At 42.5% G+C, this 12,628-nt stretch overlaps 1 protein-coding gene across 1 annotated transcript in view; it reads left to right on the forward strand.

Annotated features, from left to right (window-relative positions):
• Positions 1 to 12,628, forward strand: part of CIZ1 (CDKN1A interacting zinc finger protein 1) — a 65,381-nt gene that overhangs the window by 41,333 nt on the left and 11,420 nt on the right. The window contains exons 13-19 of the mRNA XM_018561818.1: positions 665 to 705; positions 3,061 to 3,119; positions 3,210 to 3,380; positions 3,906 to 4,039; positions 5,025 to 5,112; positions 6,089 to 6,202; positions 7,395 to 7,550. Coding sequence (XP_018417320.1) covers positions 665 to 705; positions 3,061 to 3,119; positions 3,210 to 3,380; positions 3,906 to 4,039; positions 5,025 to 5,112; positions 6,089 to 6,202; positions 7,395 to 7,550 — 763 coding nt within the window. The remainder of the gene's footprint in view (positions 1 to 664; positions 706 to 3,060; positions 3,120 to 3,209; positions 3,381 to 3,905; positions 4,040 to 5,024; positions 5,113 to 6,088; positions 6,203 to 7,394; positions 7,551 to 12,628) is intronic.

Here is a 12,628-nt window from a genome sequence, read left to right on the forward strand (position 1 = left end):
CCCCCCCCCCCCATAGCCAAAACCTTTCCTTTATTACAGGTGATACTTAAATTAGATTCGGTATGGCTACCACATGTAACTGACCCAAATAATTGCTCAGCCTCCACCAGCAGCAATGCAAGAAACAGACGCTTTGTCAAATTGTGTATCACTAGAAATACTGTATATTGGCCACTCTTCAAACAGTTGGCTTCATTTAACCATGTTTGTGGTTAAAAATACTGTATCACGTTTTCTTTTATGCTTTATTCAAGCACATTATATCCATTTTCCCACACCAGCTACAGATAATTGTCACAGCAAGTCCTGTTGAGTGCAGTTTCCCTATAAGATTACTAATGTGTGCAAGTTGTGTCAGGGAATGAATGCTGCAGTACTGGTTACATTAGCGCAGATCCCAGGAGACAGGTAGACATTGTGCTTCATTTCTAACTGCTGGTGTCTAACTTTTCTAAGCTCCTCTGTTGTCAGTGGCTTCTTTAAACTGCCAGGTTTTGTCTGTATTTTAGTGATGGCTGCTGAATTCTGTATTAATTTGTTCCCTCTTTAGCTGAAAGAAGGAAATATTCTGAAAATATTTGTAATGCCACCCATCTGTCTGCTTTGGAAGAAAAAATGTGTTCATCACTGTTTTGGCTAACCAATGTGTGTTTCTGTTTGGCAGGTCAGAAAGTGGTACGGATGAGGCCAGCTTCACTGTAGAAGGTAACCGGAATGATTTTGGCAGGGCGCTTCATTGCGCTGCTGTTTGTCTCTTGGAAAGCTCTGTGAAGGGTTCTTAAAGGGAGCTTGCAACAAAATCAATATGAGTGCTGCCATTGCTGCTCTTCCTTTTAAGAACATTCGTTGTCTGACTGTCTCATTTTAATACTTTTGACTCTTGTGAGCTGGAGCAAGCATGCCGATTTGAAAGCATGAGGGAAGTCATACTTTCTTTCTCCAGTCAGTCTCTCAAAGTACTGAAACCATTGATAATGCATAACAGCCAGACAATTGGCATTTCCAGAGGGGGATGTGCGCAAGGGCAGTCTTCATATTCTCTCATTACAGCTTTATTTTAAAGCATGGCATACATTCAGCCTTTCTGATGCTCCATTGGTATAAAGAAGGCACCTCCAGGTGCCTGTAGGTTAGTTTAAGTCTCTTACTGAATACCTTGGGACCTATAAGGCCCTGGAAACTCTGATATACTAATTGTGACAGTCTTCTGAGGATGAAAGTCTAGTCCATTCTCTTTTGCTCCTCGTTATTGGCTCAGCGTGATGCTGGCCAATAGTGAGACCCAAGAGAAGGAGAGTAAAGTCAGCAATACATTCTTCTATTTGCTTTGTTCAACCTGCCGGCCGAATAAAGAAAATAGAACAGATTCCTCCATCGATGCTTTCCAACATTGATTGAGGAATCTCATGCGGTTTGCTTTGTATTCTGACAGCAGCCACCAGCTGCTGCCACAATACCTGAACAGAATCGTGGATGTGGGTGGCCGGTGAGTGTGCGGCGTGTGGAGCATGGATGCGGGCGGGTCTGGCAGCAGCGAGCGTGAGGTGGGGAGGAGGTACGGCGCACAGCGTGTGGAGCTGTGAACAAGGCCAACTGATCGGAAGCCGATTAATCGATTATTGAAAAAGTTGACAACTTTTTCAATAATCGATTATGTCGATTAGTTGTTGCAGCCCTACAGAGCTGGCAGCTCATTGGCTGCCAGCTCTGTTCGGCCCACAATTTTCCGACCTGCTCCTTCTATCTATTGATGGAGGGATGCTGGTCGGAAAAGTGCTGACCTCAGCACCCACTCATCGAATTTTGTCCGGGTAATCAAGAGCCAGCTGACATTCCAAGCGTGTATACCCAGCTTTAGGCTCCTCGATCATGGGGGATGGTTAAAATCTGAGAACCCAGGAGTGCTCAGAATGCGGATACTGGAGTGTGCTTAAGTACATGCAATTGCATTCCAGTGGACCTTTAGAAAGGCTGAACTTCAAGTTTGTTTTAAACAAATTTACGTTAAAGGGTTAACCCTCCATTGTTTGTACAGATATTTACTGCTAGCAAGCAGTAGATATATGCAAAAAGTGTACAAAAAAAAAAGCCCGCTGTAAAAGCGGTTTAAACTTACCTGTGTCTTCCCCGCGCGCTCCTGTCCGAAAATGTGAAAATTCTCGTGAGTCCGCAAAGCATCTTGGGGCGGGCGCATGCGCAGTTCACATTTTCGGCCGGGAGACGAGAGACACAAGATAAGTATATGGACGGGTGCACCCGCATGCAGACACCGTGGGGCAGGAAGTACCAGCAAGGATAGAGGGGTCAGCGCTGGATCGGAGACCCGCCACAGCGCTGGAGAGACAGATGAAAAGGACAGGAAAGAAGATCGGATTAAGAGACATCATTTAAGGTAAGTGCTTTCATTAACATTGGGGGGGAGGGAAAAAAATGCTTGACTTTAATGTCACTTTAAAGAAGAACTCTGGGCAAATAAAATTTTAACCCTTGCAGTGGGGCTACCGCTGCACTGCAAGGGCTAAGTGTTTGTTTAGTCTATGGACCTAAAATAACAACAGAGATATACTCACCCAAAACACAATTCTGGCTGGCTGCTAGACCAGTCCCTTCAGCCTCTCTCTCCCACTGCTCCAGCGGTCTAAGGTCCTGTGAGTCATCACATCCTGTACAGAGCGAGAGTGTGGCTGACGGGACAGGTGTAACAGCCAGCCGGGATTGTGGTTTGAGTGAGTTAGTTTAACTCTGTTATATTAGGTCCATAGACAAAACAAGAGCTTAACCCTTGCAGTTCAGCAGTAGCCCCGCTGCAACAGTTAAGATGTTATTTGCCCGGAGTTCTTCTTCAACATGCCTATAATAATTGTGAAAGTCTGATTTATATGATTTACAGTTGAGAAATTCTGACTTAGATTCAACTTGAGACATTTAATGTTGCTCTAACATTTGTTTCTAAGCCTCATTGAAGTCTCGCACCTTATCTTCGCTTTATTTTTTTTTGTTCTGTAATGCGAGTAGTTCTGAGAAATTGTTCTGCTCATATCATATGGTGTTTTATTACAGGTACATCAGAAAAGGGGACTATTGCTGAAGAGCGAAGTGTGGAATCTCAGTCTCCTGAGGTAGTGCTAGTCTCTATGGATCATCTTGGGGTTTGTGTTATTACCATTTTTATATGACTGCTGATACTGATCTTTTTTTCTGCCTGGCAGGGAGTAAGCGGAGGACGTGCCCTGAAAGTGACCATCCAGCTACGAAGTGAAAGTCGTACCACAGCTCTGCAGCCCACCTGTCATGAGAAGAACAGCACAGCAGGGAGCTCCGTGCAAAACCAATCCAGATTTTGCTGTTGCGTGTGCAAAACCAGCTATCACAGTCTACAGGTACCAGTACATCTAATTATAAAAGCTGCAGGAAAGAGAAGTGATAAATGTTATAGTTGTCACCTGAACAACCTGGAATAAAGGCGAAATAGGAACCCTTGTTTCAGTGACAACTGTCAGTCAATTTTACACCTCATTTTTGGGGTATTCCTGTTGTGACTCTGGGAACAGAAAGTGTAGGAACCCCCAAATAGAGACACGGCAATAAAAACCAAAGATTGTAACCCCTTTTCAATCTTTCCTAAATTAGAAAGATTTTGGCTGAAGTTAATTTTAATTGAAGTTTAGTTGACAGAAACACAGGATGAAAATGAAAATCTCTATGAAAGAATAGAAATGTGAAAAAAAAACAAAAAAAAATTTGCTTACCAGAAAGTTAATATTTACTGATAATTTTGTAAATAATGTATTATAGGGTTGTAAAAATGCAGTGTGCAGATGTAATGTGAGTTTCATATGTGCCCTCCATCTGTCTTTTTCCTGTTGACTTTTGGACTTCAGTTTAATTGTTGGAATGTGTTTCAGAATTTCCAGTCTCACCTTGCCACAGTACCGCATCAACATAAGCTCCAGGAGATTGAGCACATGAGTAATGCCTGTCTGGTCACCCTCCTGCCCACTGCCAGGGAGAACCAAGGCAGCATTGATGGCAGAGATGGGTGAGTTGCAAGAAGCACTTTTATTGTTACCATTTTTCAGAAGATTCTCAGCACAGTGGTCATCAGGACTGCATGGAAAGTGGTGACATATGGGAGACTTGATATCTTGGTCCTGCTTTTCCTAGCCCAATTGGAAGAAAGATTCCCGCAGTCTTGTTGCTATAGTTCCTCTTTTTAAGAAACCACTGATTAACTGTTTTGCTAATTGTGTTTCCTGTAGAAGGTGGAACCAATCATCTCAGGTTGCTGTCCTGGAAGATTCCTAGAAATACCGTTACCGGTAAGTCTAACGGAACGTATCTTAAGGTTCCTGCTTTTAACTCCCTGCATGACCCCTCACCACCTTTATCACTCAACATACATTGCTGGAGGCAGAGCTCTGACTTTATAACTGGAAGATACAGTACTTGCAGTATAAACCTCTTGTGCTTTGGGTCTCCTATGGTGCTCCAATAGATGTAGATAAAGACCTGCCTTTAACTTTTAATATGAGGTTTACTACCTGTCTGATATGCCAGGTTTACTTTAAGATGATGGCTTGTTCACTTTAATCATACCAAGAATGTGTTTTTGAGATCTGTGGGGAAGGGTTTCATACTGTGCTGGTTCTCTGGGACCCAGGGGGAGAGACTTCGGCCATACCCCCATACAATTGTAGGAAGTTAAGCTCAACCATTCAACCAAACGTCACTAGACACCTACTGAAATAATTTTCTCTGTTTTCCAATGAGGAATTCACTAGTAGCCGCTTGCTATATAAGTGATGTAGCACCCTCTTTCCATGCTTATAGAAATACATGGAGAACACTTTTGAGCAGGTGAGACTAGGAGCTTAACTGAAAAGTAACTTGTCCTCAGCTGTGTCAGGGATGGTGTGGAGGTCTCCAGCTGGGTTCCTGGAAAATCCGAACCTTGTCTATTTCCACGCAAATTAAAATTGGTAGATGTCATCTTCAGATTAATCTTTGCTTTTATTCACCTGCAGTAGAAAGAAACAGCCAAGATGGTGCAATGTCTGTCAAGTCCACTTCAGCTGTGACCTAATCAAACACCGTCGGACTCAGGAACATAAGGTTTGTAATTTTTATCATAGTTACAGCTAAGTGTAATTTCTTGCTTTCAGTTGTGTGTTGCACCGGCCCAATTATTGAGCTGTTATGCAGCCTTGTAGAACACTAGCAGATGTTTGAGATTCCTGTTTCAGAACCCTATTTTAAAGGGTTTTCCAATCCAGGGCTTTTGCAGCTTATATTGTGTTCTCTTAAACTAACATTCAATTGTCATTCTTGGTACAAAATCAATAATACTGTTTATAAAGTGTACTAAAATTGTGCTTCACCAGCTGGCCTCCCCCACCTTCCAGAATGAAAGTAAACACCAACATCAGACCAGAATACAGCAGTCACCTGATTTTAGACCTGAAAGGGCCCAACAACTTTTTTCATATACATTGATGGCTCTAAAATTGGATTTCAGGGGCTCAGATTTGCATGTGCAGCGTGCCAGTTCCAATTTTGGAAAAACACTACTACACATTAGGTCTGTTTTCCTTCAACAAACCTATTATTCACCCATGGAGGACAAAGCAACATGTTAATTTAAATGTTCCCATCCCCAGCAAATTATGCTTATCCTCTCCCTGCCACTCCATTTAACTGCTAGTAGTGAGGAAAGGAAGTCCTGTGCAAGCTCAGAGATGCTCTAGTAGGAACTTGCACAAGGCTAAGATGTCTTGCCTTGCTTCTATGTGATGGCAATGGGGCAATCACCAAGCTCCAGTGCAGTCATGAGAGAAAGGGGAATCTTTTTATATCCAGATGTAATGGATTATTTCATCACTCCTGGCATCTGAACAGCGTGGCAGCACTGGAAAGGCTACTGGAGAGAAAGATCATTTAAACCAACTTGCAAAGGTTTGCTTTAAATGTAATGTTCCTGTGCTTTCAAATATAGATCACATTATGGACTTTTAAAATCCACAAATGTGCATGTGAATTACAGGATTAAGATATTACTGACCTTGTGCTAACACTTTGTCCTTCCTTTCAGATGGCAAAACGCTCTCTAAGACCATTCTGCACAGTGTGCAGCCGCCACTTCAAGACTCCACGCAAGTTTGTAGAGCACGTGAAATCCCCAGAGCACAAACAAAAGTCACAGGAGGTAAAGAGGAGAATGTTGGGGGAGGAGGCTGAAAAGTTTGCTTATGTTGCCGCAAGCTTTCAGTAGAGCAGGATGGGAGGTATACAGAGGGAAGAATGGGATGAAGGTATGCAGAGAGGAGCATGATGGAGGTATACAGAGAGGAGAGGGGTAACTCAAGCACGGTGGCTATTTTGGCTTCAAACACTAAACGCATATTGCAGCATTTTGATTCGCTTATTTTAAAAGCCCTACTCCGGCTTAATGTTAAAAATTCAGTGTCGTACACCACCTAAAATAAAAATGCTTTCCCCCATTGGTTCCCCTCTCTACAATGTAGCGCTGGTCCTCTTTAACAGGTTGAATAACACCCAGCATCATTCAATCCACTTCCTGCAAGATTCTATGACCTACCCACTGATATGTCATCAAACCGCCCTGGGCTCACGAAATTGTGACATTTACCCTCCCACCCCCAAAGGAAGAGGACCCTGACGTCATGTGACCAAACCGAAGACTTATGGAAAATGGGTCCATAAGTAGTGTGCACACACACACAAAAAACCCCAAACCTAATAAAGGGGGGGGGGCAACCTGGGGTTGATCTTTATTAGTGAGTTTTTAATGTTTTTTTCTTTGTACAGTTTATTTGGTAGCAACCACATTTGAGAATATATACGCATGCTCTGCCTCTCACAGCACACTACAGTACTTTTGTTCTTTGTAAGTGAAACTGTATGGATGGAGGCAGCCTAGCTGAAAGCAAGTCTTTTTTTGTGTAAATGATAAGTTCACCTTTGCACCTGTAGTTGTTATATGCCATAGTAGCCATTAACATAAATTGCAGTCTCTTCCATCATCTAACCTTTGCACATATGCCGTTTATTGCCTGTGCCTGCTTGGTACATGTTCTGGACTGTAGGGTGATACATTTGTACAAATAGAGTGAAGGCTGTGCTGGCCCCCGCCAAGGATGCACAGTGTACTGAAAAATTGTGTGTGTTCGTAAGTTGTGCCATCATGAGACAATGATATGCTTTCGGAGGTCAGCTTTTATTTGTCTGCTTTGCCTATAGAACACTGAAAGGTACATAGGGCGGACTTTGTAACCTTAGCCTTTTGCCAACCTTTTGTGGTTAACAGGTTGTTTTGATTTTACTTGTTAAAGTTTTTCTGCAGGAAATTGCCAGGTCATATCTATTGTCTTTTTCAGGTCAAGCTTCGTGAGAAAGAGCCATGGAACATGGAAGAGTCAGAGGACTTGATCACGGTGGATGCGGTGGGTTGTTTTGAGGAAGAGGATGACGACAATGAGGAAGAAGAGGGGATCAGTGCAGATGAAACTGCTGAAGACATAGAGTGCTTAACGGTACAAAAAAAAATCCTTTTGGATGCAAGTGTAAAGTTCCTATTTCACTGATTTAGCAGACTTATTATTATTATGTTAATAGCCAAGTGCTGATATTTGCACCATTGATGCCAAGGTATTATAACATTGGCTCCAGTTGCTACAAATCCCCTATACTGCAGCCATTGCTGTGATATTGAGCTTGCTGCCCAGTAAGGTAGTCCCCACCATTTTCTATTCACACCAGTGGGAGGATTTAGCTGGAAAGTTCCCAGATGACTGTGGAACGTAATAGTAGACATTGGCTGTGATATGGTTTCCTTTTACCAGTAATGAAAGTCAGGTTTGTGTGAAATTGTTCATCAATCATAATAAATGGTATAACATCTTCGTTTTTTGCCATCGGCAGACTTTACAAGAAGGAAAGGTGGACCTTCACCAAAAGATGTTCCACATAGCTGTGTTAAATGGATTAATAGAGTAGAATGCCCTTCCTGGGGATAATTGTGCTCAGGTACTTCAGTGTTGGCCACATGTCTGAAAGCCTAGTAACTTTGTTCCGCTGGAGGAAAAGGTAAGAGTTCATATTGGCTCCTCCATAGCAAGGACAGATTGACTCCTGTTCAGTAGGGTCAAGTGACCAAATGTCTAGGTTTCAGATATGTGATCACACTAAAAGGAGCATGAAGCAGCATTTTTTTCTAGAGAAGTGTTTAAACCCCAACTCCATGCAAATATTTTATGCTCGCCAGGTAGTGGTATAAAGAAAAAGGCAGTTCTGGCTGCAAGATTTACCTTCATGGCACTCTGTACTTAGTGTATTGATGCAGAGAAGTGTGGTGTTATGTCTGTGCTGCATTCTGGATCATCCAGAACCACTGTCAGAAGATGACATCTGAAAACAAAATACTGCCATCACTGTCCTTAAGCTGGAAAGGGTGGGGGGGGGGAGCCTGGAGTCGGGCTTTAAGCCATTCTGTTTCCCTTGATTATGTTTAACATTTAGGTATAGTCCACTTTAAGAAAAAATTCTTCTTTAAAAAGTTGCTTCGCCATTGAGAACGGAATACTTCAGGGTAAACAAACTTGTGTTATATTTCAGGAGCCAGTAAGCACAATCTAGCAGCTGGTAGACTGTTAGGGAACATTTATATATTGAAGAGGTACTTTACCCATATCTTTGAAATGACAACAGACACCTTTTAGAAATGTTTAGTAATGACAATCTACAAACAGATACTTATAAATAATTGCATTCTTTTATTCTTTTCATACCGTATTTTTATTTTCCTTCCCATTCTTCAGTGGCCATGTTTACTGAGGGTAGATTAATATACCACCCTTTACTTCCTGGAACTCTGGCACATGTGACCATGTACATCATCTCAGAGTGGGAAAATGCCTTTCTTTGAGATCTTGCAGTTTACAGATGAGATTTCCCAGCAATGCATTGCTGATGTAATCTTCCCAGAATGTGTCTCTTGGCATGGGCTCCATCACCAATGCCTACGAGGACCAGGAAGTGGAAAAACAGTAATTCAAAGCAAAATATGTTTAATAAATGGGAAAGCTGCAAGCTGCTGCGATTTATAGTGAGAGGGGGTAAAGATCTGCTTTTAATTGACAATAATAGAGAGATAAGGGGGGAAAACATTTTTATAGGTTCATTGGCTACCAAGGCTCTAAGAATTTGTCCAGCTTTGAAATACTTTAGCCTTTTTCATCATAAACATTTATGAAAGTTGGCTCCTAGTATTTTAGTAACACTGCAAGCCGTTTTCTTCCACTATGACTAAAAATTGGACTAATCTTTTTGTATAGTAACTCAGTCATTCTCTACAAGTCCTCTTAAACTGGCCTTCCATTATACAATCCAATTGTATAATCTCCTGTAATATGAAGACAAACCTTAATAATCCAATTACTTTGCTTTTAGTCAGGCTGGCCCCTGCATGTCATAGTTGTTTGCACATTCTCCTTTAGATATACCATCAGACCGGATTGTCTATGGCTACACCTTTTGTAGCAGAATTTGCTTTTTGTAAGAAAACAAAGACTTTGTTATGGACTTTAATGTCCTAGCCAGTGCTGATTTGTTATATTTCGCTTACCCCCTTCCATAGCTGCTATAAATCTGCACCCTCTCCTCTGTGAATTGCAAAAGAAGCACTCCCAAGCGTTTGGCTTCCCGTAGAGCAGGGGTAGCAAACCTCCGGCCCCCCAGCTCTGGTGAAACTACAAATGCCATGATGTATCTCTCTTCGGGAGTTGTGGCTGTGAGAATAATGCCTCATGGGATTTGTAGTTCCAACACAGCTGGAGGGCCAGAGGTTTGCTACCCCTGCTGTAGAGTCTACGTGACCAACCAGAAAACAGCAGAGCCTGCAGGGCACTACATGACCCATGATGCACTGCCCTACCAAAGCTCCAAATTGGCATGTTTTTCCTCGGGACTGCACTTCCCTTATTACATCACCGCCTCTGTTTTGTTTCTCCCACCTTCTAACTTCCTCCTGTACTGCGAGTCCATGGGAGTTGGTGGGTGGAAACACACTGCATACGCTCTCAGTGTAATCCAGCTGACTCAATGAAAGGGTGCAATGGGCAGGAGTAGTATGATAGAGTTTAGACTGACATCAGTATCCGCATAACGTTCATACAATTAGCAGGTTAGATATGCACGTCTCATCTGCTGCCAGCTTCAAGAGTAAGGTCCTCCGGGTGGCAAACCATGCCCAGTTCTGTTCAGTTTTGTCTTTGCTTGTGGGCCCCTTAGTGTTTTATTGCTGTTGCCCATCACTCATTTCAACTGCTTTTGGATGTTTGGAGAGTTTCTGAATTCCTGTATCCCTCAATGGACAAGGGGAAAAAAATGTGTTTTTTTTATTCTTCCTGTAAAATCTGTTTCTTGGATTCTATTGAGGGGCACGGGATCCAAGATTATGCACTTGGTACTGCTTTACCACAAAACAGAGGCATGCTGGGAGTAGGAGGGGTATACTGGGCTGGTCTACAATTCTTTGTTTGTCAGTGTCCAATCCTCTTGTACAACCCCATTCCAAAAAAAGTGGGAATGTTGTTGTGTAAAATCTACATAAAAACAGAATGCAATGATTTGTAAATCTCATAAAACCGTATTTTATTCACAATAGGAAACATATCAAATGTTTAAACTGAGAAAATTGACAATTTTAAGAAAAAAATAAGCATTTTAAAATTAGTGGCAGCAACACGTCTACAAAAAAAAAAAAAAGTTGGCACAGGGCCATGTATACCACGGTGTAGCATCCCCTCTTCTTTTAACAGCACTCTGTAAACGTCTGGGAAGTGAGGTGACCAGTTGCTGGTGGTTTTGGGAGAGGTGTGTTGTCCCATTCTTGCTTGATATAGGATTCTAACTGCTCAACCCTCCTGAGTCTTCTTTGTCGTATTTCTCGTTTTTAAGATGCGCCAAGTATTTTCAATTGGTGAAAGGTCTGGACTGCAGGCAGGCCAGTTAAGGACCCGGGCTCTTCTACTATGCTTCTATGGTGTTGTCATAGATACAGTATGGGGTTTAGCATTGTCCTGCTGAAATATGCAAAGCCTTCCCTGAAAGACGTCCTCTGGATGGGAGCATAGGCTGCTCTAAAACCCAGATCTATCTTTCAGCATTGATGGTGCCTTTCCAGATGTGCCAGCTGCCCATTCCATACGCACTAATGCACTCCCATACCATCAAAAATGCAGGCTTTTGAACTTAGGGCTGATAACAACCCGGAATGTCCCTCTCCTCTTTTGTCCGGAGGACGTGCTGCCCCTGGTTGCCAAAAGCAATGTCAAATTTTGATTAGTCTGACCAGAGAACAGTTTTCAGCTTTGCAACAGACCATTTGAAAGGAGCCTTGGCCCAGAGAAGACGGAGGCATTTCTGGATCATGTTCACATATGGCTTCTTTGCATGATGGAGCTTTAACTTGCATTTTTGGATGGCATGGCGAGCTTTGTTCACAGATAGTGATTTGTGGAAATATTCCTGAGCCCATGGAGACATGTCCATCACAGAACCATGCCTGTTTTTAATGCAATGCCGTCTGTGGGCCCGAAGATCATGGGCATCCAATATTGCGTTTTGGCCATGTCCCTTGCACACAGATTTCTCCAGGTTCTCTGAACCTTATGATATTCTGTACTATAAATGATATATTTAAAGTCTTTTTCAATTTTACGTTTCGGAACATTGTTCTGAAATTGTTTGACAATTTTTGGGTGTGGCTTTTTACAGATTGGTAAACCTCTGCCCATCTTTACTTCTGATACACTTTGACTCTCTCAAGCTGGCCATACACCTTACAATTATCTGCAGATTCTCTATGGTCAGATGGAAAAAGTGCAACAGATTCCTCCATCTACGCTAAACTGTGTGGATGGAGTAATCTCCACCTGGGCCAATCTGTTGCACTTTTTCCATCTGACCACAGAAAATCTGCAGATAATTGTAAGGTGTATGGGCACCTTAAGGCTGGGCACACACCTTACAACCATCGCAAGACTTTTGTCTTGCGATGGTTGTAAGGTACTGAAAAAAATGTTGCATAGGCAGATCGTACTTACGATGATCGCAAGCCACGCCCCCTGAGGGGCGGGCTTCCCATGACCGCAATGCCGAACAGGCAGTGTGCGCTTGCGCACACCGGCCTGTACGGCTGTTATCGTACGGACATGCCACAAACCCGCCGAACATCGTACGATGCTCGGCGGGTTTTCGAACATGTCCGTAAATTTAAAGTCGTGCGACCTTACAGTAGTAGAGGTCACACGGCTTTCACACACCTTACGATCATCGATCGCGGGATTTCCCACGATTATCGTACGATAATCGTAAGGTGTGTGGGGACCCTAAGATGCTCTTTTTATACCCAATCATGTTACTGACCTGTTGCCAATTAACCTAATCAGATGCAAAATGTTCTTCCAGCTTTTTCTTGTTAGTACCACTTTGTCAGCTTTTTGTTGCTCTGTCCCAACTTTTTTGAGACATGTTGCTGCTATCAATTTCAAATTTACCTTGTGTTAAAGAAAAAATTACAGAAAATTGTTATCCTACTTACCGTAATTTT

This window comes from Nanorana parkeri, unplaced genomic scaffold (assembly GCF_000935625.1).
Source record: "Nanorana parkeri isolate BGI_ZX_2015 unplaced genomic scaffold, ASM93562v1 scaffold547, whole genome shotgun sequence".
NCBI lineage: Eukaryota > Metazoa > Chordata > Amphibia > Anura > Dicroglossidae > Nanorana > Nanorana parkeri.